Source organism: Schistocerca serialis, chromosome 2, assembly GCF_023864345.2.
Source record: "Schistocerca serialis cubense isolate TAMUIC-IGC-003099 chromosome 2, iqSchSeri2.2, whole genome shotgun sequence".
Classification (NCBI taxonomy): domain Eukaryota; kingdom Metazoa; phylum Arthropoda; class Insecta; order Orthoptera; family Acrididae; genus Schistocerca; species Schistocerca serialis.
The window spans coordinates 723,316,395-723,343,229 of record NC_064639.1 but is presented as its reverse complement, the minus strand read 5'-3'; the positions used below and the strand labels follow the sequence as shown (position 1 = coordinate 723,343,229).

At 39.0% G+C, this 26,835-nt stretch overlaps 1 protein-coding gene across 1 annotated transcript in view; it reads right to left on the bottom strand.

Moving 5' to 3' along the window:
* The window catches only part of LOC126457919 (T-cell activation inhibitor, mitochondrial-like), a 318,393-nt gene that overhangs the window by 132,169 nt on the left and 159,389 nt on the right, over positions 1 to 26,835 (bottom strand). The window contains exon 6 of the mRNA XM_050094613.1: positions 7,661 to 7,752. Coding sequence (XP_049950570.1) covers positions 7,661 to 7,752 — 92 coding nt within the window. The remainder of the gene's footprint in view (positions 1 to 7,660; positions 7,753 to 26,835) is intronic.

The window sequence follows — 26,835 nt, the reverse complement described above, 5'->3', positions numbered from 1 at the left end:
TAATTTGAACTTCTTGGTTCACTGTCCCATAATACATCACCACTCTCTTAAATCTGAGGTGGTGTCTTTCACTGGAACTGAAACTAAGCTAGCAGGACTCACTTCACCTGCTTTGGAACAAGTCCTAAGCAAAGAAGAGAAAGCCAAAAGATGGAAGGAGTATACAGAGAGTCTATACAAGGCCAATGTACTTGGGGGCAATATTATGTAAATGGAAGAGGATGAAGATGAGATGGGAGATATGATACTGCATGAAGAATTTGACAGAGCACTGAAGTAGAAACAAGGCCCCGGGAGAGGACAACATTCTGTAAGAACTACTGATAGCCTTGGGAGAATGAGCCATGATCAAACTCTTCCATCTGGTGGCAAGATGTATGTGACAGGCTAAATACCCACAGCCTTCAAGAAGAATATAATAATTCCAATTCCAAAGATAGCTTGTGCTGGCAAGTGTAAAAATTACCAAACTATCAGTTTAAAAGGCCCCGGCTGCAAAATACTAACACAAACTCTTTACAGACATACGGAAAAACTGGTAGAAGCTGCCCTGGGGAAAAATCAGTTTTGATTCCATAGAAATACAGGAACATACAAGGCAGAACTGACCCTAAGACTTATCTTAGAAGCTAGGTTAAGGAAAGGCAAACCTACATTTATAGCACTTGTAGACTGGAATATTTACTTTCAAATTCTGAAGGTGGCAGGGATAAAATACAGGGAGCGAAAGGCTGTTTACAATTTGTACATAAACTAGAAGGCAGTTATAAGATCCGAGGGGCACAAAAGGAAAGCAATGGTTGAGAAGGAAGTGAGACAGGGTTGTAGCCTATCCCTGATGTTATTCAATCTGTACATTGAACAAGCAGTAAAGGAAGCCAGAAAAAAATTTGGAGTAGCAATTAAAGTACAGGGAGAAGAAATAAAAACCTTGATGTCTGCTGATGATACTGAATTCTGTCAGAGACAGCAAAGGATTTGGAAGAACAGTTGACTAGAATGGACAGCATCTTGAAAGGAGGATATAAGATGAACATCAAAAAAAGCAAAATGAGGATAATGGAATGTAATCGAATTAAATCAGGTGATGCTGAGAAGGAATTAGATTAGGAAATGAGACAGTTAAAGTAGTAGATGAGTTTTGCTATTTGGGCAGCAAAATAACTGAGGATGGTCGAAGTAGAGAAGATATAATACTTAGCCTAGCGATGGCAAGGAAAGCATTTCTGAAGAAGAGAAATTTGTTAACATCGAGCATAGACTTAAGTGTCAGAAAGTCGTTTCTGAAAGTATTTGTATGGTGTGTAGCCATGTATGGATGTGAAACATGGAAGATAAATAGTTTAGACACAAAGAGAATAGAAGCTTTTGAAAGTGGTGCTGCAAAAGAATGTTGAAGATTAGATAGGTAAATCACGTAACTAATGAGGAGGTACTGAATAGAATTGGGAGAAGAGGAATTTGCAGCACAACTTGACTAGAAGAAGAGATTGGTTGATAGGACACGTTCTGAGGCATCAGGAGATCACCAATTTAGTAGTGGAGGGAAGTGGAGAGAGCAAAAATCGTAGAGGGAGACCAAGAGATGAATACACTAAGCAAATTCAGAGGGATGTAGGTTGCAGTAATTACTCATAGATGAAGAGGCTTGAACAGGATACAGTAGCACGGAGAGCTGCATCAAACCAGTCTTTGGATTGAAGACCACAACAACTTTGAAAGCGTAGGCAAATGTGAATTGGGGATGGTGTATTTGTCGCAGTTGACAAGAAACTCAAATCCACCAAGACAGAAATTGAAGCTGCATGTGAGCCTGTTTGGACAAGACTCTGTATCGTGGGTGGAGATAAAACGACAACAGATCCTTCGACCATGCATCGGTTCATTTCCTGATGAAACCAAAAATTTTAGAGAAAACCTCAGTTTGCTTGTATGTCAGTTCCTCAGTCATACTGTAATCATCAGAGGAGATTTTAATCCTCCAACAATCAATTGGGAAATTTACATTTTTGTTGCTGTTGGGCATGATAAGACATCCTGTGAAATGCTACTAAATGCTTTCTCTGAAAACCACCTAGAACAGATAGTTCAGAAACCCATCATGATGGCAATAGGTTGGATCTAATGACAACAAATATACCTGATTCTCTTAGGAAGTTTACATTAAAGCTGTTATCAGTGACCATAAAGTGTCTGTGGCAGCAATGATTACCAAAGTACAAAGAACAACTAAAATAAGCAGGGTGATATATATGTTCAGTAAACCAGATAAAAAGTCAATAACATCATATCTCAATGAGAAACCTGCAACTTTCAGCACAGGGCAGGAGCATGTACATGAACTCTGGCTCAAGTTTAAAAGACTAGCTGACCATGCAGTGGATAGATATGTACCCAGTAGAGCAGTTCATAAGACGAGGGACCTCCAGGGTACACAGTCACTGTAAAGAAACTTCTAAATTACAGGTGCAAACAAAGAGTAGGGGTACAGACAGAGAGATGCTGAATGAAATGCATTTGGCTGTCAAGAGAGCAATGGATGATGCATTCAATGACTACTGTACAGAAAATTCCCATATGACATTTCACCAAATCTAAAGAAATTCTGGTCATATGTAAAGGCTGTTAGTAGCACTAAAGTTAGTGTCTAGTCCCTAGTGAATGAGATAGCAACTGAAACTGGGGGAAGCAAAGTAACAGCTGAAATGCTTAAATCCATCTTCAAATGTTCCTTTACACAGGAAAACCCAGGAGAATTGTCCCAATTTAATCCTCAAAACACTGAAAAGATGAACGAAATAAGTAGTAGTGTCAGTGCTGTTGAAAACAGCTGAATTCATTAAAAGTGAACAAAGCTCCAGGCCCTGATGGAATCACTGTCAGATTCTATACTGAATTTGCAGCTGAGTTAGCCCCTAATCTAACTATAATATATCATAGATCCCTCAAACAAAAAACTGTGCCCAGCTGTCACAAGAAGAGCAGTAGAAGTGATCCACAAAACTACCATCCAATATCCTTGAAATTGATTTGTGGTAGGATCTTACAATGTATTCTGAGCTCAAACAAACTGAAGTACCTTGAAAGGAATGACATCCTCAACGCCAACCAGCATGGATTTCGAAAACATCGAACATGTGAAACCCAACTTGCACTTTTCTCACATGACATACTGAAAGCTTTGGATCAAGGAAACCAGGTAGATGCAGGAATTCTCGATTTCCACATTGGTGGGATATGACATGCAATGATCACATAGGCTCAGTCATGGGTAACGTAGGTGGTAGACTTCGGTTTATTGATAGATTGGTAGAATACTGGGGAAGTGCAATCGATCTACAAAGCAGATTGCTTATAAATCACTCATGCAATTGGTTCTAGAATACTGCTCAAGTGTGTGGGACCCATACCAAATACCATTAACAGGGGATACTGAACATACATAGAGAAAGGCAGCATGAATGGTCACAGGTTTGTTTGAGCCATGGGAGAGTTCCAGAAAGATACTGAAAAAACTGAACTGGTAGACTCTTCAAGGTTGATGTAAACTACCCCAAAAAGTCATTAAAACTGAACAGAGCTCCAGGCCTTGATGGAAGTCTCACGAACCAGCATTAAATTATCACTCTAGGAATATACTACAACATCCTACATATCTGTCACATAGGAATCATGAGAATGAAATTAGAATAATTACAGCACACAAAGAGACAATCAAACAATCATTCTTCCTGTGCTCCACACATGAATGGAATGAGAAGAAACACTAATAACTGATACAATGAGAGGTATCCTCAGCCATGGATTTCATGGTGGTTTGCAGAATATAGATATACATGCAAATGTAGATATGAACACTGACTGACAAAAACAAAGGAGCAGTTTTCCAAATCGCTGTGACATTGCACGAGGCATCAGAGAATTTTTCTATTATAGTGCCCACAGCTGCTCTCAAAACTAGACAAGATCATTTTCTACACTAACCTCATAGAATATCAAGCATGGGAAGCCCACAACATTACAGAGGAATATATTACATACTCTCTCTGCCATATTCGTAATTCATTACCATCTAGTCCTATGAACAGCCTTGCCTTATTACGCAATGATAGACATGTCCGCAAACCCTGCAGAGACCTACCATGGACCTCTTCCACCAGAACCATACGGGAATAACACAAATGAATAATACAGTGTGGCACCATGCATACTGGCCAGCAATTGACTGAGATATGGAATGCAAGATCAAAAAGAGCCCTGTAAATCAAGCTTCACCACCTGGAACATTTGTTTACTCCCTGGCCTACACTGTAAATCTTTGTAGGATCATTTATAACATCAATGTGGACAGTGTTAGTCATTGCCTTGTCAAACTTTCCGTAAGTTACAAATATTCCCTCTACCCTTGATGGCGCCACCATTTTTGGGCTTATGCACATCCTTTTTATAGTGGGTGTCTCTCCATAGAGTTGTCAGGCACATATTCTGTGATGTTTTGGTAGAAATTTCAATTTTCAGTGTGTAGACAGAGTGAATGCAAACAAATACTCTTCATCAAGTGTTTCACATAACACCCAATATTGATGGGGAGTCAGATTTTGTCTTGTTTTTTAAAAGTACAATTTTATGTGCTCATCAGAAAACTAGAGTGGACAGGTGAAGCAAGGAAAAAAAAATGGCCAAAAGGTTTTACCAATATGACAAGGACAGTGGAGCTAGAGCATAGTAAATTCAGTATATATTTGCGTGTTAAGGATACAGAAACTGGAACATAAGACATTTCTACAAAAATGTTTTAAGAGCAATATTATCCTGGGTAGCATTAGTACATGGCTAGTTCTTGATCAGTTTCGAATGCAGTTGATAATAACAACAGACACTGAGAGACTGGTAAATGTTAGCCTACTTTGCCTGATTTTCCATCTTGTGTACCAGCCAGCATGGCACTGTCTGTCTGCCAGTGCCATGCAGCAGCACTACTTCATCACGGCTAAAGTTCGGCTCATTCTTCACGTTTTACTGTCCCTGTTAATTACTGCTTCTAAGCCTTTTGCTTAAGATCAAAAACCTTAAGTAGATGATTAGAAACAAAGAGATGCTTTATGGTGCAGGTGACACCACCATAATTTAGCACTGACCATATGGGTAGAAAGATGTCTGTGTTCACATGAAGCTGACATTTACACGAACAGTGGCACAGTCACTGGAAGTTTAGTGAACAGACACTCAAGGGCAGCTCTCCAACCTGCACTGCAGACAGTGGGTTCAGTAGATGCCTGCAATGTTCCAGACATATGACATTACTTTCTGTAGTAAGAAACTAACTGACTGACTGATATGACTGACCTGAATGACTGACTGACTATAACTGGATGACCCTTTCCAAGATATGTTCATCATTAAAACTGGTCATTTCTATCCTTGACATTCAGACACAATCAAAAACAGGCTGTAACTTCCATAAGCCCTGTTCTTCTGAGTCTTACCAATGAACAAAACAGAATTTAAGAATACACAAGGCTTCTGATGAAGATGAGAAAATAATTACTAGTATATGACAACCACCATCAGATAGGATTAATTGAATATGCAAAACTATTTAGAAGTGTTATAAGAAGATGTTAGGAATTGTAATGAGCTGATTATAAAGGGAGACAATAAAGAACAACCAAAGCATGAACAAAGCAAATGGTTATGCTCATTAGACATCATACCATATCAATCAATCGTCAGGTGGCACTGTTACAATGAACCAGTACACCTTATTATGAGTAGATATGTTTTAATATTCCTTTACTCTGTACAGTGCACCTCAGTCAACAAAAACTGAGATAGTAGACTGTGAGAATAACGGAATGCCAGAAATACTACTACAAGGAGAGAAAGTAATTCAGTGGGTGGAATTGAGAAAAACTTCTCAGGAGTAGAAATGATAAAAGCAGAGGGAGAGATAGTGAAAGCGAACCTTGCACTGTTATTGTCAAAGTATGTATGCACTCTTTTTCAACTGGAGACTTCTATGTAGTACAACCAAAAACGAGGTCAATGGCCATCCACATACTTACGATGTGTTTTGAGAACACTGTTCTTCCCTACAATGAAACTCTTACAATATCTCAGTGTGGCACTGTATTGAACTTTAAGCTACAGACAACATCTAACTGAGATTGCTGCAAAACTTTAACCATCAACCCTCTGCAAAACCTCTAGGAACCTCAACTTCTGCTCTCTGAATTTCAGATGCAAGTCTAGTGTCCTCTGCTGTAGGATATAGTGCTCATATAAAGAAGGTTAATGCACAAGTAAAATGAACTTTGCTCATAATATCTGGAATAATAAGGCCTATACTCACCCATTAGCTCCATATGCTGAACCACATTCATCCACCTCAAATACTGCCGAACAATGATGTTTTCAGTTAACAGACTGAAATACATAGTGCTCCTTTACTTACATCTCAGCAACTCCCCAAAGTAGTGGAAATCAACTTCACGCATTCCAGAGTTTCTCTGTACTCAAATTCAAGGAAATTACTAACTAACAATTTTAATACCCAATGCATGGCAAGAACAGTGAAAAACGTCCTTGCCAATAAATGCTTATGAATTTCTCCATGCCACATTAAAAAATAGGCTTCAATGGATGCCAGAATGTATGGATCAGCCTCAATATGACAAGAACAAATCATAACAGATGTGAAGACTTGATGTACTGATGTGGGAAGGCAACCGCAGCAAAATGCAAAAGTGGTGCCAATAGTTAAAACATCTACCACATTACAGTAGAATGCGCTTATAGTCACACTTGGCTAGTAATCCAATCTTCTTGATAACCCATGATGCTAACAAATACAAAATACATCTGGATGTTTGTGATGCATGAGATTTTAATTCAACTTTTACACCTGCTTTTTAACCAATACTTGGAAAAACACTGTCAGTGATGTAATGCACAAGAAATAGACCAGGGAAGATGTGAAGAACTACAAGTTTGTCAGTCTTTTGTTAGACATTTTCTTGATTTTTCCAAAAACAACTCTTACTATTTGGCTGGGAAAAGTTTTAGACTTGAACAGCAGAATAAGAAAAGCCAGCTTCAGAAGTGTGTATAGCACAATGAACCACTTACTGAAAGGAAGCAATTAATATCAGTTGTTACTTTATATGACTATGAGGAAGCATTTGACACTGTTACAATGAATGCTGTGCTGGTAGCACCTGAATAATCAACAAATGTATAGTCTGACAATTACATTACAAAAATGAACGACGTAGGAAAAGATAGATTGCTTCTTAGCGTAAAGAAGACATCACGCTGCAGAAAGGCACAATTAAAAGACACTTACATTAGTGTCTTCGAATTATGCCTGCTGCAACTTGACATGTCTTCTTTATGGCAAGTAGTACTCTATCTTTTCCTGCATTGTTAATATTCCTACCTGGAGTTTGCACTGTTTGACATTACAAAAATGATATTACATAAAGATTATCCTACATCTGCATATCATATAACAGTGAAAAAATTTAATTCACATTGCTCTCATTTTTATTTCCATGTGTTTGTAATACATACAGTTAATAAACAGCTCCTAAACCATGAGATCAATCTACTTATAATACCTACCAGAAATACTGAAGTGTTTCTCAACCACAGTACTTACATCTAGCCAATTGTGCCTAACTTCTCCACTGTTGAGCATAATATGTCCATCCAGACTCACTCCAGTGTCATTACCAAACAGCAGAGTTCTTCCTGCAACAAAATGTTAGTTTTGATAGGGCTAGGACTTACATGACCTAAAAAGTGCCATAATATCTATACAAAAATATGCTGTTATGACTAAAAATTTACAAACATAAGACCTAAGAATATTAAAATGGGTGAAATTCTATTGTAAAATAAACTAATAAGTCATGTTACGAGAATGAACTATTTATTTAAGAATTAAATGTACATGAGAAATACGCTAAACTGTGGAGTCTGATGTTGTAGTATGCTTTTTATTAACATTATCAGAACTTGTGAAAATAGAAGTAACAAACTTCAAAATGCCACATTCACTTCTGTAGAGTATTTATTCAGATAACCGGTCTCAGCAAACTATGTTGCTATCTTCAGATCTTATGTACTACAATTCAACGTATCTCGTCCATGTGTCCAATAATTTGTGTCACATAATAAAAACACATTCCAAGAACATGCATGGCATAGTACAGGGTGGAGATACATCTTAGACCTGGGCTCCCCACACAAAGTAAGCACAGGCTGACAGATCGGGTGACCTGGGTGGCAGCTATGGACACAACCAGACTGACCTCTGCCAACAACTCTGTCAGGCGCGAAGACTGTGTAAATGTGCTCCAAGATTCGACCAGCTGTATGGGCAGTTGCTCCATCCTGTTAGAGGTAACTGTAGCTCTTTTCCTCCTACATTAATGCTGAAACAAGTGATTTCAAAATGATGGCAGTGTAATGCAACTTTTATTTGCCCCACTCTGTATATCGGCATGTCAAAAAAAAAAAAAAAAAAAAAAAAAAAAAAAAAAAAAAAAACATTACATAAAATACCAAAGAATGGGAAGTCCACTATGGAATATCAACAATTACAAAAAGGATCAATTGCTACTCATAATAAATATTACACTTTAAATTGCAGATAAGCTCAACGAAAAGGCTGTTACACTGTGAGCTTTCAGCCAAAGCCTTCATCAGAAAGGAAAGGAAAACACATACACTGACACAAGTAGGCACACCTCACGCACATGTGAACACTATCTCCAGCCACTGTGGCCGGGGGAAGATGGACAGACAAGGTATGCAAGATATGAGGGGGGGGGGGGGGCAGGGGGGAGGGGGGAAGGGGGAGATAGGAGAGCTATCTGGCAGAGTGTGCAGGGATCAGAAGGTAGCATAACGATTGTTTTACTTTTGACATTCCATGCATGTTCTCAAAATGTCTTTTTATTATGTGACACAAATTATTGTACACATGGACAAGATTCCTTGAGTGTACTGCATAAGATCAGAAGATTGCAACATTGTTTGCTGCAACTGGTTATCTGACTATATTCTCCATAAAAATGATCATGGTATTTTGAAGTCCATTAGTCCTACTTCATATCATCAATCTAGATTTCACCAGAGTGGAATAATGTCAAGCATATACAATATCAGAACATAGTTAAGCTACAACCTTTTTTATTTTTACATCCTCAGTTTTATTTCAATTTATAATAAACAATGACTATCATGTGCAAATTTTCAAACACAAAAGATTTCCTATTGTCAGCCAATACAGCCTTGTATTTTGAAAAACTTCTTTCTACTTCAGCTGACACAAGAGCAGCACACATTAAAATGGACAATATCTAAATGATTAAGAGAGTCTGATTCACCAGACAAAATCACTGAAATGGATGACAGAGATTGATACTTTTCTTTTTTTTTCCAACACCTTTACCATTTTGAAATGGATAGATTGCTAATCAACATAAGGATGACATGTTGATTTGAAGACAGGCACAATGAAAATACCGTTACATGCTGAGCTATTGGCTAAAGCCTTCTTCAGAAAAGAAAAGAGCAACGTACATATATTCACACATGCAAGCACTCCTTACGCATATATGACTGTTCTCTCTGGCCACTGCAATCAAAATGAAATGGTATCATGTCGAGTGGAAGTCACAGTCTGGAGCGGGATGGGGAAGAGGAAGGGATAATGGGGTATGGGTGGGGGGAGAGGAGTCAGTGCTACCCAACAGAGCATGCAGGGACTAGAGGGAGGCCAGCCAAGGCCATCTAGTATGGTGTCAAGAGGCTGTAGAGGTGGGAGGGGCAGTTGAGGGTGCATAAAAGGACAGCAGCAGAGATGGGAAAAGTCTGATGGCGTTGGCAGAGAGTGGAGCACAGTGGGGGAAGGGGGGAGAGGCATGAACGGGGAGGAGGTAACAGGGCAGAGGGGATGGAGACAGTTGGGTGGAGGGTGTGGAGACAGTAGATTACCTTAGTTGAGGCCAGGACAATTTTGGTAGTAGGGAATCTGTTATAAGGATAACTCCTATCTGTGTAGTTCAGAGAAGCTCGTTGTTCAGGGAAGGATTCAGATGGCCTGGGTTATGAAGCAGCCATTGAAATCATTATTTTCAGCTGCATGTTGTGCCACAGGGTGTCTACTTTGCTCTTGGTCACCGTTTGGCAGTGGCCATTCAACCTGATAGACGTCTGGTTGGTAGTTATAACAATATAAAAAGCTGTGCAACAATTGCCACAGTGTTGGTATATGCCATGGCTGCTTTTGCAGGGACCTGACCTCTGATGGGGCCAGACCACTTTATGTCATATACCAGCACTGCTGCAGCCATTGTACAGCTTTTATATTGGTGTGACTACCAATCAGATGTCTACCAGGATGAACGGCCACCCACAAACTGTGGCCAAGAGCAAAGTAGGCCAAGGAGCCATATAGCGCCAGGTATGGGCCAACTCTCAGTGAAATGTTTAAAGTGTAATACATCTTGATTTATATCTCCAAAGTTTACTATGTCAACCAAACTTAAGTTATGTCACTCACGGAAAATATAAGTAAAATCTGTTCACTTTTTCTTATTCCCGAAGTATAGGGGAGATTGTCACACAAAATTTGTAGCAGCCAGTACAGATAAGTATTCCATTGGTGGCAGGTGACGCTTCTGCTGTACAAAGTGGATGGTAACAATGCAGCGAGTGGTTACAATGTCCCCCTCCCTCCACCCCAGTCTTCCAAAAGGTTTGATGTGGACCGCTATGAATTTATCTCCGGCACTAACCTTCATTTCAGTGTAGCAATTGAATCCTATGTCCTCAATTGATTGTTGGATGTATTCCAGCCTCCACCTTCCTCTACAGCACCCTCGAGAACCATGTAGATTAATCCCTGATGTCTTAACACATGTTCAATCATCCTGTCCCTTCCTCTTGTAAGTGTTATTCATGTACTCTTTTCTTCATCAATTCTGCAGAGAATATCCTCATTCTTTTTCTTAACTGCGCACCTAATTTTCAAGATCCTTCTGTAGCACCACATCTCAAATGCTTTAATTCTCTTCTGTTCCCATTTTCCACTGTCCACTACTCACTACCATCCAATACTGTGCACCAAATGTACATTCTCAGAAATTTCTTCCTCATATTACGGCCTATGTTTGATAACAGTAGACTTCACTTGCCCAGAAATGCCCTCTTTGCTTGTGCTAGTCTACTTTATATGTCATCCTTGCTTTGTCTGTCATGGGCTACTTTGCTTCCAAAGTAGCAGAATTCCTTTCACAATGAATTTTAATTCCACTCCTGAACCATTCTTTTATTTCTGTCATAGCTTCTTTGATGTACACATTGAATGGTAGAGGCAAAAAACTACATCCGTTTCTTACATTCCTTTTAATATGAGCACTTCATTCTTGGTCTTCCAGTCTTATTGTTCTCTCACAGTTCTTGTACATATTACAAATTACCTGTCTCTCTATATTGCTTACTCCAATTTTTCTCACACCATTTCATTCTGTTGAATGCTTTTTCTTGGTCAACAAATTCTATGAGCATGTCTTGATTTTTCTTCAGTCTTTGATTCCATTATGAAGAACTACATCCCTTCCCTACAGTCAAAGTGACCATCATCTAACGGCTCTTCAATTTTCATTTTATTCTCCTGTACATTATTCTTGCCAGCAGCTTGGATGCAAGGGCTGTTAAGCTGATTGTACAATAGTTCTCAAACTTATCTGCCCTTTCTATCCTCAGACACACGTGACTGCGTGTGAGATCGCTCTCTAAGTTTTCATCTATTTTTAGGTTGCAGATATATATTTTAACGGTTTTTGTGATAATATTTACTATATAACTGACTTATTAGTGGTTTCTTCATTCACCTCTGCCTTTCTTGTGTTGTGACCTGATATTTGTGAGTGTTTTGTATCGAGCAACTTAACCTCTTACCCGTGTTTACATTCCGCGCTGACCAGTTGCAGCTGTAGCGGCGCATCGAAAGCTAAGTACTAATTAATTGTTTGTGTATAGTAGTTTATTTAGGAACTTTAGTAGTCTTCAACCGGTGCTCTTGGTGTTTTCCGGTGAAATAACTTCAGAAGAAATTTTTGCGAACTGCTTTCAGTTTCGTTACTGTCATTAGACGTTTGATTTTCTTTCTGTGTTAGTATTTTGTTATATTCTCATTTGTTGTTGATTAATACTGTCAATAATAGTAGTTACTTTCCTTGTGGAGCAGGTTTGTGATTATTGTAGTCAGTTTTTAACATCTTCTAATTGTAGTAGCGGAACTTAGATAAAGTTGTTTTCTTGTTTCAATAACTGTAAAATTTTACCATGAGTGAGAAGTGTGGGCTTTGCCGTAGGTTCGTGAGTAGTGGATTGCGGTGTGAGACTTGTTCGAAGTATTTTCACTGGGGGGAATGCAGTGGGGAAGCCAGTGGACATTCTGATGAGATCCTCTCCTGGAACTGCAGGTTACGTAGCAAGAGTGAGTTGATAGAGGAGCAGGAGCGTAAGATCTGTGCCCTTCAGGTGCAGTTGGAAAACGCACAGGAGGAGCTAGATAGGATGAGGAGGGAAAAGGGGGTTGGGGAATGGGAGCTGGCTGTTGGCAAGAGATCTGCTAGGAGAAGGAGATTTTTCAGATAGTTTTACTATTGGTGTTTGTAATAGATTTGACCAACTGTCAGAGTCTAGTGGAGAGGAATCTCTAGTAGCTGTGGATGTAGGAAGTATGCAGCAGACCTCAGCAGTTACGGTGGCTAGGACAGTTGCAAAGTCTAAGAGAAAGAAGACAGTTCTGCTGTTACGTAGTTCACATGGTAGAGGTGTAGGCCAGCAGTTGCAGGAAGTTTTGGGGAGTGAGTACCAGGTCACCAGCATTGTGAAGCCTAATGCAGGATTGGCTCAGGTGACTTTTAACATAGGGGGGTTATGTAGGGATTTTACAAAAGAGGATCAGGTAGTGATTGTGGGTGGGGCTGGTAATAGTATTGATAGGGATGGGGAGTATGACATAGATGGTGACCTGGAAAAGATAGCCACTCAGACTGGCAACTCGAATGTGCATTTCGTGGGACTGCTTCAGCGTCACGATCGGCCTCATCTTAATACAGCCGTCAGGCGTAATAACATGAGATTGGGGGTGCACTAATGACAGAAGGCATGAGTCACATTTCAGTGGTGTCGGTGGAGTCTATCAGCAGGACAGGTTTCACTAGACATGGCCTGCACCTCAACAGGTATGGAAAGGGGAGGTTGGCAAAGCTTATAGGTGACAGCATAGGTGGGGGTGGTGGGATCACTCAAGGGAAAATTAGTTGTGGGTGTTAGAGCTGTACCTTTTTTAGATTGAAGTCAGCTGACAGGTATTCCTGCTTAAGGAAAGTCTCTCTAACAAAGAAACCACTTTCGACGAAGCTTAGGTATCCGATTAATGAGGGAATTAGTATATTTCATCAAAACATATAAGGCATTACAGATGATAAAGTTAGTGAACTACTTATAGATGTTGACTCTGAAATTATTGGTATATCTGAACACTTCTTAAATAAGGAAATAGTTCATAGGCTTCCTTTACCAGGATACAGGTTGGCTGGCAGCTTTTCTAGGAGCTCTTTGCGGTGTGGGGGAGTAGCCATGTATGTGAAAAACGGTATCCCATTTGATTCAATTGATGTTTCAAAGTACTGCACTGAAAAGGTGTTTGAATGTTGTGCAGGTGTGGTAAAATTTAGTGGAGCTAAACTTCTTACTGTTGTTATTTATAGATCCCCAGACTCCGATTTCACAACATTTTTGCTAAAGCTAGAGGAGGTTCTTGGTTCACTTTATAGGAAATACAAAAAGTTAGTTATATGTGGTGACTTCAATATAAATTATATAAGTGATTGTGCAAGGAAAAGGATGCTGGTAGACCTCCTTAATTCATATAATCTTATGCAAACCGTATTCTTCCCAACGAGAGTGCAAGGGAACAGTAGAAAAACCATAGACAATATTTTTGTTCATTCATCATTACTAGAAGGGCATTCTGTTAGCAAAATGGTGAATGGCCTTTCAGATCATGATGCACAAATTTTAAGTCTAAAAGATTTTTGTGCTGCAACACAGGTTAAATATAGTTACCAACTTTTTAGAAAAGCTGATCCAGTTGCTATAGAGACTTTTGTAAACCTTATCAAGGAACAAGAGTGGCAAGATGTTTATAGTGCTGATACAGTAGACGATAAATATAATGCTTTCCTCAAGACTTTTCTCGTGCTCTTTGAAAGTTGCTTTCCGTTAGAACAGCCAAAACAGGGTATTAGCACGAACAGGCAGCCTGGGTGGCTGACTAAAGGTATAAGAATATCTTGTAGAACAAAGTGGCAATTATATCAAAACGTTAGAAACAGTCACAATCTAATTGCAGTAGCCCATTACAAACAGTATTGTAAGGTGCTTAAAAAAGTTATTAGGAAGGCAAAAAGTATGTGGTATGCAGATAGAATAGCTAAGTTTCAGGATAAAATTAAAACCATATGGTCAGTCATAAAGGAAGTGGCTGGTCTGCAGAGACAGGTCGAGGATATAGAATCTGTGCGTAGTGGGAATGTCCACGTTACTGATAAGTCGCATATATGTACAGTATTTAATAATCACTTTCTGAATATAGTAGGTGAACTAAATAGAAACCTAGTCCCAACAGGGAATCATATAGCGCTCGTAGAAAAAAGTGTTCCGAGACTGTTACCTGAAATGCTCCTCCATGATACTGACAAGAGTGAGATTCAGTTAATAATTAAATCACTGAAGACCAAGAACTCTCATGGATATGACGGGGTATCTAGCAGAATACTGAAGTATTGTTCCATGTATGTTAGCTCAGTACTTAGCCATATCTGTAACTTTTCCTTTAGGAGTGGTCGGTTTCCTGACCGATTAAAGTACTCGGTAGTGAAGCCACTTTATAAAAAGGGAGACAGGGATAATGTTGATAATTATAGACCTATTTCTATGCCATCGGTGTTTGCTAAAGTTATCAAGAGGGTTGTATATACAAGGTTACTGCAGCATTTAAATTCACATAATTTGCTGTCAAATGTACAGTTTTGTTTTAGAAATGCTTAACAACTGAAAATGCTACAGTCTCTTTTCTCTGTGAGGTTTTGGACGGATTAAATAAAAGGTTGCGAACATTAGGTGTTTTCTTTGATTTAACGAAGGCTTTTGACTGTGTTGACCACAAAATATTACTGCAGAAGTTGGAACATTATGGAGTAAGAGGAGTAGCTTACAATTGGTTCACCTCTTACTTTAAGAACAGAAAGCAGAAGGTAATTCTCCGCAATATTGAGAGTGGTAATGATGTTCAGTCCCAACGGGGCACTGTTAAATGGGGCGTTCCCCAAGGATCGGTGCTGGGGCCACTGCTGTTTCTTATTTATATAAATGATATGCCTTCTAGTATTACAGGTGATTCAAAAATATTTCTGTTTGCTGATGACACCAGCTTGGTAGTGAAGGATCTTGTGTGTAATATTGAAACATTATCAAATAATGTAGTTCATGAAATAAGTTCGTGGCTTGTGGAAAATAATTTGATCCTAAATCACAGTAAGACTCAGTTTATACAGTTTCTAACTCACAATTCAACAAGAACTGATATTTTAATCAGACAGAATGGGCATGTTATAAGTGAGACGGAACAGTTCAAGTTCCTAGGCGTACGGATAGATAGTAAGCTGTTGTGGAAAGCCCATGTTCAGGATCTTGTTCAGAAACTAAATGCCGCTTTTTTTACCATTAGAACAGTATCTGAAATAAGTGACATTTCAACACGAAAAGTAGTCTACTTCGCATATTTTCATACGCTTATGTCATATGGTATTATTTTTTGGGGTAATTCTTCTGATTCAAAAAGGGTATTTTTGGCTCAAAAACGGGCTGTTCGAGCTATGTGTGTGTAAGTTCGAGAACCTCTTGTCGACCCCTATTCAATAGTCTGGGAATTCTGACATTGCCCTCACAGTATATATTTTCTTTAATGTCATTTGCTGTTAGCAATATTAGCTTATTCCCAAGAGTTAGCAGCTTTCACTCAGTTAATACTAGGCAGAAATCAAGTCTGCATGTGGAATGCACTTCCTTGACTCTTGTGCAGAAAGGAGTGCAGTATTCTGCTGCATCCACTTTCAATAAGCTACCACAAGAACTCAAAAATCTTAGCAGCAGCCCAAACGCTTTTAAGTCTAAACTGAAGAGTTTCCTCATGGCTCACTCCTTCTATTCTGTCGAGGAGCTCCTGGAAGAGCTAAAAAATTAAGCAAATTCCGGTGTTACATTCTTGATTTCCTTTATTTAAACTAACGATGTGTCACCTGACTATGTTTCTTATATTTCATTTTATCTGTTTCTACAATCGTGTTATAATTTCATGTATTGACTCGTTCCATGACCATGGAGACTTCTCCTTAATGTGGTCCCACGGAACAATAAATAAATAAATAAATAAATAAGAATTGTGTGGATGACATTTTTCTGAAAGTCTGATGGTATGTCACTAGTCTCATAGATACTAAACACCAACTTGTATAGTCACTTGCTTGCCACTTCCACCAGCAATTTTAGAGTTTCTGATGGGATATTATCTATCCCTTCTGCCTTATTTGATCTCAGGTCTTCCAGAGACTTACATATAAATGCTGTATTTGTTAAAAAAAGTGTATAAACTGTCAGTACCTATTTCATGCATCCATAGTACATAAAGAAAAGATGGCTATGGTCAGATACAAAGAATGCATGCTTTCCAACATGCCGTGGCCACTATTTATGACTGGAAACATGCAGTTTTGAAAGCACTTTTATTTAGTGCAGCAAAAAGTAACAGTTAAATCCCAAATAAAGTTGATGGAATGTAAACAGTGTGAAATATGGCAAAACTGGATAAACTGTTCGTGCATTGCAGTTAAGTTGCTCTAGTTCCAAAATAAAGTTTGAAAGGTTCTTTCCCCATATGATCTAAACATTAATATCTACTGATTATGGTTTCAACACTGAGAAAGGAAAAGGAATGAGTGTAAACTCAAAAGAAGTTACAGACAAAGCACCAAAAAGCTAATTTACAGGAGTGTGACCAGAAGAAGAGCAATGTAGACGGTACTAATGACAAAGCTAAAGAAGAGAGAGTGGTAGGGGAAGAATTTCAAGCAACTTTCCACATGCGAACATAGCTGAATCACAATGTCTGGATTGAAAAGACTATGGTATGTAACTGGCAGTGAATATTTTATTTATTCTTTATTTATTTATTTGTTTATATTTATTTGTTTACTACAACGTTGGTTGTGGTTCATGGTGTGGGTTCCTATAGTCATGTCCTAGTTCATGAACCACGGGCAACGTATGAGTGCCCAAGTAAGTGGTCCTGACAGTCGGGATACCAGTTACTTTGGAAGAAGGCTGGGCATCTCGGACATATTCTGAGTCGTGGTCACCTTTGTGCTCATACGGCAAAGACTACCAAATCCACCGGTTAGTCCCTCAACCGTTAGGGATAAAACCCAATGGGACTCGGGGGCAAGTAAGGCTAGCAACCTGCTTCCCTGCTACTTTAAATATGATGCTGGCAACAATCAGAGCAAAATGCCTCGGACCTTTGGAGGTGACAGAGTCCCACCTCTAACTGACAAACCAGGGACTCCTAAGATACGACTTGGCAAACAAATGGTAATGATGGTAATGAGATGGGGAGCTATTAATATCAATGGGGGCTACTCTGGGAAGAAGGTAGAGCTGGCAGAGGCTGCAAGTAAGATGGGGTTGGACGTTTTAGCTGTTAGTGGCATTCGGGTAAGGGATGAGAAAGAAGAGGAAGTGGGAGAATACAGGGGCTACCTGTCAGAAGTCAAAGCAGGAATAGCACAATGGGGTGTAGGGCTTTACATCAGGAAAGAAATGGAATCCAGCGTAGTTGCAATAAGGTATGTAAACGAACAACTGATGTGGATAGATTTGACAGTGTCTAGCAAGAAAATTAGGATTGTGTCAGTATATTTGCATTGTGAAGGGACAGATCAAGATAAGATGGATAGGTTTTATGAGGCACTCAGTGATGTAGTTGTTAGCGTAAAGGACAAGGACAGTGTTCTGCTCATGGGGGATTTTAATGCCAGGATTGGAAATCGAACAGAAGGGTATGAAAAGGTTATGGGTAAATTTGGAGAGGATATGGAGACCAACAGGAACGGGAAACAACTCTTGGATTTCTGTGCTAGTATGGGCTTAGTAATCACAAACTCCTTTTTTAAACATAAGAACATTCACCGGTATACTTGGGAAGGCAGGGGAACCAGATCTGTCATTGACTATGTAATAACAGATCAGGAATTCAGGAAGGCTGTGAGGGAGACACGTGTATTTAGGGGATTCTTTGATGACACTGATCATTATTTAATCTGCAGTGAAATAGGGATTGTGAGGCCGAACGTGCAGGAGGTCAGGTCCATATGTAGGAGGATAAGAGTGGAGAAACTTCAGGGTAAGGAAATTGGGCACAAGTACATAACAGTGATCTCAGAAAGGTACCAGTTAGTTGAATGTAGTCAATTACAGTCATTGGAAAAGGAATGGACAAGGTACAGGGACACAGTACTAGATGTGGCTAAAGAATGTCTTGGGACAGTAGTGTGTAAAAGTAGGATGAAGCAAACAGCTTGGTGGAATGACACAGTCAAGGCAGCCTGCAAAAGGAAAAAAGAAGGCGTATCAAAAATGGCTACATACTAGAACTCAGCTAGACAGAGAAAGTTATGTTGAAGAAAGAAACAAAGCCAAACAGATAATTGCAGCATCCAAGAAAAAATCTTGGGAAGACTTTGGAAACAGGTTGGAGACTATGGGTCAAGCTGCTGGAAAACCATTCTGGAGTATAATTAGCAGTCTTCGAAAGGGAGGTAAGAAGGAAATGACAAGTATTTTGGACAGGTCAGGAAAACTGCTGGTGAATCCTGTGGATGCCTTGGGCAGATGGAGGGAATATTTTGAAGAGTTGCTCAATGCAGGTGAAAATACGATCAGTAATGTTTCAGATTTCGAGGTAGAATGGGATAGGAATGATGATGGAAATAGGATCACATTTGAGGAAGTGGAGAAAATGGTCAATAGATTACAGTGCAATAAAGCAGCTGGGGTGGTTGAAATTAAGTCGGAATTCATCAAATACAGTGGAATGTCAGGTCTTAAATGGCTACACAGGATAATTGAAATGGCCTGGGAGTCGGGACAGGTTCCATCAGACTGTACAAAAGCAGTAATTACACCAATCTTTAAACATGGAAACAGAAAAGATTGTAACAACTACAAAGGTATCTCTTTAATCAGCGTTGTGGGTAAAATCTTCTCAGGTATTGTTGAAAGGAAAGTGCAAGTATTAGTTGAGGACCAGTTGGATGAAAATCAGTGTGGGTTTAGGCCTCTTAGAGGTTGTCAGGACCAGATCTTTAGCTTACGGCAAATAATGGAGAAGTGTTATGAGTAGAACAGGGAATCGTATCTATGCTTTATAGATCTAGAAAAGGCATATGACCGGGTTCCTAGGAGGAAGTTATTGTCTCTTCTATGAGATTATGGAATAGGAGGCAAACTTTTGCAAGCAATTAAAGGTCTTTACATGGATAGTCAGGCAGCAGTTAGAGTTGACGGTAAATTGAGTTCATGGTTCGGAGTAGTTTCAGGGGTAAGACAATGCTGCAACCTGTCTCCACTGTTGTTCATATTATTTATGGATCATATGTTGAAAACAACAGACTGGCTGGGTGAGATTAAGACATGTGAACACAAAATAAGCAGTCTTGCATATGAGGATGACTTAGTTGTGATGGCAGATTCGATTGAAAGTTTGCAAAGTAATATTTCAGAGCTAGATCAGAAATGTAAGGACTATGGTATGAAGATTAGCATCTCCAAAACGAAAGTAATGTCAGTGGGAAAGAAATATAAATGGATTGAGTGCCAAATAGGAGGAACAAAGTTAGAACAGGTGGACGGTTTCAAGTACTTAGGATGCATATTCGCACAGGATGGCAACATAGTGAAAGAACTGGAAGCAAGGTGTAGCGAAGCTAATGCAGTGAGCGCTCAGCTACGATCTACTCTCTTCTGCAAGAAGGAAGTCAGTACCGAGACTAAGTTATCTGTGCACCATTCAATCTTTTGACCAACTTTGTTGTATGGGAGCGAAACCTTATCAACAAGGTTGAGGTTACGGATATGAAAGTAGCTAGGATGATTGCAGGTACTAGTAGATGGGAACAATGGCAGAAGGGTGTCCACAATGAGGAAATCAAAGAAAAACTGGGAATGAACTCTATAGATGTAGCAGTCAGGGCGGACAGGCTTAGATGGTGGGGTCATGTTACATGCATGCGAGAAGCAAGGTTACCCAAGAGACTCATGGGTTCAGCAGTAGAGGGTAGGAGGAGTCGGGGCAGACCAAGGAGAAGGTATCTGGATTCGGTTAAGAATGATTTTGAAATAATAGGTTTAACATCAGAAGAGGCACCAATGTTAGCACTGAATAGGTGATCATGGAGGAATTTTATAAGGGGGCTATGCTCCAGACTGAACGCTGAAAGGCATAACCAGTCTTAAATGATGATGATGATGATGATGATGATGATGAACGTATTTTTCTCAGTGATGTTACAATAATTGTTTAAGGTTGCTGTATAGGAATGGTTAGACACTCATATGCTGTCATTTACCTTTATTTCTTTATTTTAGATCTTTTTGGTTCTGTAGAGCCTTTCAAGTGGACGTGTCAACATTTCAATGTTATGTGGGAGCATGGTCAGGGCCGGTTCAAGAACCTTTTTCCAGATAATCAGCTTTTCATTTTCCACACCCATCTCCCTCCCCATTTCCCTCTTTCACTTTCACCCATGTCAGTTTTTACTACTAACTGTGATAATCACTGTATAGAAGTCTTACAGTTTGGAATCTTTCTCATATTGGTGCCTGATGCGGGGCTTGTATCACTTGGGCCTTAAAACAGCCCCACTCATGGTAGAAATTCAGTTGGCAACATGACCACTGGGAAGGTTTGCTGCTTTGAAGGACACACCCAAGGTGACCAACTCCACCACTTCATTTGTCATCTGTTTCACAATACTTTAAATCATTTCCAGTAAGACACTAGATTTTTATGAATGATCTGTATTTCCAACATATTCTCACACTTCTTCATTTGTGCAAAACATTCATTGTGCCCTGTGAGGTGGCACAGTCTCACCTCCTGCCCCACCCCCTTTACCCTACAGCTGTCCCTGCCTGCTATCTTTTAATCTGTTGAGCTAAGAAATTACTAATTCTCTGTAAGAACTGAAACAAAATGAGATATATATTACAACAAGAAAAATCTGCGATAAAAGTGACTGTTTCCTTGAAACTTTTTGAAGATAATTATAGTCACTAACAAACTCAGAAACAGAGTTGATTTAAGGTAAATCTAAATAACACACACTCCTCTTGAAAGGAAAAACTAGATGGAACACAATATGTTAGTTACAATGTGCTACACTATCTAAACCACAACTGCTGATTTAGTTTATCCACAGGGTAATAGGAACTTTTGAAAATTTCTCAAAAACTTACATTTATTTATGTTTGTATAAACTGAAATCTGGGGAGACATATTCTTTGGCAATAGCTGTGAATCATAACCGCTGATTTGCTACGAAATAAGTCATCTAACACACTCATAACTTACGAAAATTTTAAAAAATATAGTTTTCTAAACATCTAAAAATTCTCAGAAATAACCTATTTGTCATGTAATTATACAATGAAGTCCATTGTTCTCAAAAATTTTAAAACAGCACAAATAACTTTAAGCCTGCAGTTGAGGACAACAGTACCAGTATGAGTTTATCGTGACACTTGCAAATGTTCGCCATTTCACAATGTATCACAATACAAATGAGCATGTATTGATACAATCAATGAAAGATTATGCAGAAATGATGTAAACAGTGAAATATGTGAATCTAGAATTTCACATCAGCATATGAATCTGGCACATGTGGTGCCACGCAAATGAAAATTCCACAGCCAGCTTTTACATATAAATAAACATGCAAATTGCATGGATTTTTTTAATTAGCTGATTCTGTGACAATTTCTACACTGGCATGCGAAAGATGGATGCTGCATCACAAGTTTATCTCCAACAAAATCACTGAAATGTGCAGCACCAGCAAAGCATGTCTTTTGCCTTCTTTGTCCAGCTAACAATGCAGCTATGGAACCAAATGAATCAACGATGCTTTTCACAACATTGAAGTTCTGGCGGTAATGGTGGGGGATATCCATCTTGTCATGGTGGTAAGGAAATGTCCGGAGCTAACAACTTAAATGTTGCAAGACTATAAGGGGGCTTCCAAAAATATCTTTCTGGCTCACTTAATAAATTCATAAACATCACCGAATTTATTACAGATCTCTTCTGCAAGTCTGTGTAAAAGTGTGAGCTAAATAAGTCACATGCACTATTTTACTGTACTGTAAAATGCGTTTAGTCAATTGGCAGCTTTCACCATATACTTGTAATGCACAGTATATGTTACAAAGAGTAGTACACAGTCATGCTTATCACTTTCAGATTATAAGTCATACAATTTATTAATGTTGGAAAAACTTACCTTTTCTAAATGGTCACAGTTAATTAGAAATTTTTTGTCTGGACAATCCTCTTCCATAGTTCCTACAATGACATTTGCAACTATTTCTTGCCACAGAATCTGTGGCTTCATCAACTGATACCCATATTTTTTTTATTTGCAACCCGTCATCTGATTTTTTGAATTTTTTTTATAGTTTCAGTAATGTGAAAGAACCAGGCCAGCATTCTGTTCTAAGAAATCACAAAATTTTGCATGATTCAGTTTACTTAAGGGAATGCTAGCACAAAGGAAAGCTGTATAAAGTTCTTTGCAGAATGGTGAATAAGAGTGGCAGGATTCCCCTAAAAGCATCTGCTGTAGTGCTTTTCCATTTTCAATCCACTGCAGTCCACATTTGTGTTTTCCTGTTGCCAGATGCTACTGAACAGCAAATGACTTCTCCACAGTTACTCCTCTGTCACACAATTTGTAGAACAGTATTTTACCATCAGCCTGAAGTACTTTCTCACCATAATGAGACATGAACTTTTATAATTTTACATGAATACTTTGCTTCAGTTTATGCACTTTTGTGGACTACCACTTTACTGTATATCCTTCCGACTTCAACAAGACTGAACAGCACAATGAATGGCTTAAGCAAAGGCTACACAACCTCACTGTTGCATAAGGATGAAGTCCATATCGTGAATTCAGATGAAATAAATGAAGAAGGTAGATATTCGTCATTTTTTAGGAAACAAAATGAGATGCACAATATCAAGAAATTTAACACAGAAGAAAGAAATTGTGAGAGAAAAGTTCTTTGCTTCTTTAAAGAGTGAAAATACAATAAATATGACCATTTACTTATTAAAATACACTCTATGCAAGAGAAATGGCCATATATCCATAAATATCCCTTAACAAATGATTGTAATTCATTTAGTTTTTCAATTACAACCATTTATACATATTTAATGAACATGTTAGTCTCACCGAAAAATATAGGTATGCCCTATCGTAAAAATCCTAGCCCTAGTTATTGATGTATGTCAGTGACCCACCCTTAAGGAAGCATAATAGTATCTGATGTGCAGAAGCTATGATCAGAACCAAATTCAATCAACTTAGAAATAAAAGCACATGGATGTCTTAACAGTATATTTTTATTTACCCTAATCAAAGTAATAGACAAACATAGAAAGAGTGAACACTTTCAAGCTCATACAAAATGAACAAGAAACCAATGAAAACAAAGGAAGCTAAGCTTCAATGATGGAAAAAGGGGAGTCATCCACAATGGCTGGTTGGTTGACTTGGTCGGAGGGGACCAAACAGTGAGGTCATGAGTCCCATTAGTCCCCACAGAAGTTGGCTATGCCCTTTCAAGTGAACCATCCTGTCATTTGCCTAAGGAAATTTACGGAAATCACAGAAAATCTAAATCAGGAAGGCCAGACACAGGTTTGAACCATCGTCCTTCAGAATGCCAGTCCAGTGTGCTAACCACTCAGCCACCTTGTTCAGCTATGCACAACACTGTGGAGGAGTGAACAGGAATGAGGTGATAGAACAGAAGAAAAGTGAAACTGTGGAGAAAAGGGTGTGAGTGCAGGATGAATGAGTCATGGGGTAGGGGTGGAAGTGGTGTGTGTCAGGAAAGGATTAGTAGAGATTGAGGCCAGAGGGGTCAAGAAACCAAAACATTGCAGCAAGGAAAACTCTCAATTACGTAATTTGAGAAGCATGTAATGGGGGAAACACCCAGACGGCACAGATTGTGAAGAAGCCATAAAATCGATCTTGTTGCCTCGTGTTCTGCCAGTGGTTGGCCAACTCTTCTCTTGGCCACAGTTTGAGTGGCCATTCATTCTCATGAACAATTGGTTGGTGGTTATGCTCAAATAAAATACTGTGCAGAAATTACAGTAGATCTGCTTCCACAGGTGTCTAGGATGGAATAGGATACGCCTATGGTCAGACTGGAGGAGGATGTGCCTAGTCGTCGTATCTGACAACTCTTGCACCTGGCTTTTCCACACTGGTATGACCCATGTGGCAAGGGATAGTGAATACTACACGGATTGGGTAGGCAGTGGGATACCACTTTTGGAGGGGTGGGAAGGATTGTGGGTAGTATGTTCCTCATTACTGGGTATGAAAAAAAGTTATCAAACGTTTGGTGGATGATATGGTGAAATTTTTCAAGTCTAGGATGATGCTACACCTACCCCTGTGGGAGATACAAGTGCAAGACCAATCAGCTACATCTACCAGCACGTCCTGCTTAAATACCTTCACAGGCATGTCTGACACTATCAGCAGCAGGGCACCTGTGAAAGCAGTCATATCATTTACCAGTTCTGTGTAATTTATGCAGAGAGTTTTATGAGGAGTAGTCATAAAGTTTCCATTAATGGTTTGAAAAAATAAGGTTGTATAATTACTTTGTTTATTTGTGGGTACACACTTGCATTTTTGGCAAACATTCAAATTACCATGCCACAGTACCACAGCACACAGCTAGAAGAAACAAAACAAAACAGCCCAACCCACTGACAAATTGGAGCTCTTTCAGCATATGAAGGAAACAATGCTGCAACAATCCATGCCAAGTTGGTAGAAGTGTACAACGGTGATGCACCATTATATGACAAAGCAGTCAGTGGTGTAAATGCTTCTAATGTGGTCAAACAAATCCGAATGATGAAGTAGCAGATTATTGCTCCATGAAGAACCAGAAACTATAAGATAGGTGGAGGCACTGATGCTCAAAGCAACTGAAGAAGCTATGGAAAAAGTGAAAATCAGTCACGAATCAGTTTCCAACATCTTGTGATATTCTGAACACGATAAAAGTCACTGCACAGTGTGATCCAGTATTGCTCTTGCCCTTGCGCAAAGTCCGCCAAACTGAGGGAACAGTAGAAATATTCCACCTGTGCAATTACTTTTTTAACTTCAAATTCATCCTGGATGAGTGCTGGCTGTATCACTATGAGCCAGAGACATAGGAGCAAAATAAATAGTGGAAACACTCATACTGAGTGTTTTTTGGGAGTGCCACAGTGTGGTGCTAAAAGATTAACTCTTAAGAGGAAAACCATCACAAGAGTATACTACAGGAATGTCCTGGTGAGTCTGTCAAGACAGTTCTCAATGGAAGCTGTTGAATGGGGCTTTCTTGTTCCAGAACAACATTCCAGCTCACTCAGCATTGGACAGTCACAGGACAGTCACACATGCTGCTTCTTTGGCTATCAAATGTCACAGTCACCCCATATTCTCTTCCATGGACAAGGAAAAAAAAGTAAGAATTTTTCCTGAATTTCCCAGTTAAAAGTACACTTTCTCCTGAGTGAAGATACACATTTTCCTAGGTGACAACAAAAATTTTCTTACACATTTTCCTTGGTGAAAACACACTCTCTCTGTATTAAGTGACAGTATACTTTCCCTCGGAACTGTAAAACTTATCAGTCCTTTGAATGTTAAAAGTTTCATACACTGGCACTTTAGGAATCAAAACCTAGCAAAAAGATAATATGTTTTGAAAAGATCTTAAATGCACAGCAACATATATGGTGAACATTTTCATATTACCAAAGTATAAATACGAATTCTACCAAACACAGCACATTAGTGTCTGGACCTCTGAAATCAAAATTGTAATGTGCTTTTGTTAGCCAGTTATAGCTCATGTCACATTATCCCACCAGCAAATGACAGCAGATATTTATACCATAAGACACATGATGTAGTCAGTCAATACCAACATCACTGTTAAACAGTGCAAGCACACAAACAGGAAAGAGTCATGGTTTAAATTAATAGACATGCAGTAGTTTAAATTAATAGACATGCAGTACAGCTACAAGAAAAGCTAAGTTTTTCCATATAATATTCATCTTTTTTGTGTGCATTACCGTTTAAGATATATCAAACACAAATGTGCTAGTAAAATTTTGAGTGATGACAGAAATTTCTGGTCTTCTGGGCCCGAAAAGTGGCTGGTCCTCAAAATTTTAAGTTTTGAATGAGAGTCAAATGCTTTGTGATTTAAGAAATTCACCACACTTTCTCACACTAATCTAATTCATCTCACATAAAAGGAAATCTACTTTGAAGGTAATGCTTCTCAAATCACCATTCCCAATATTTTCCT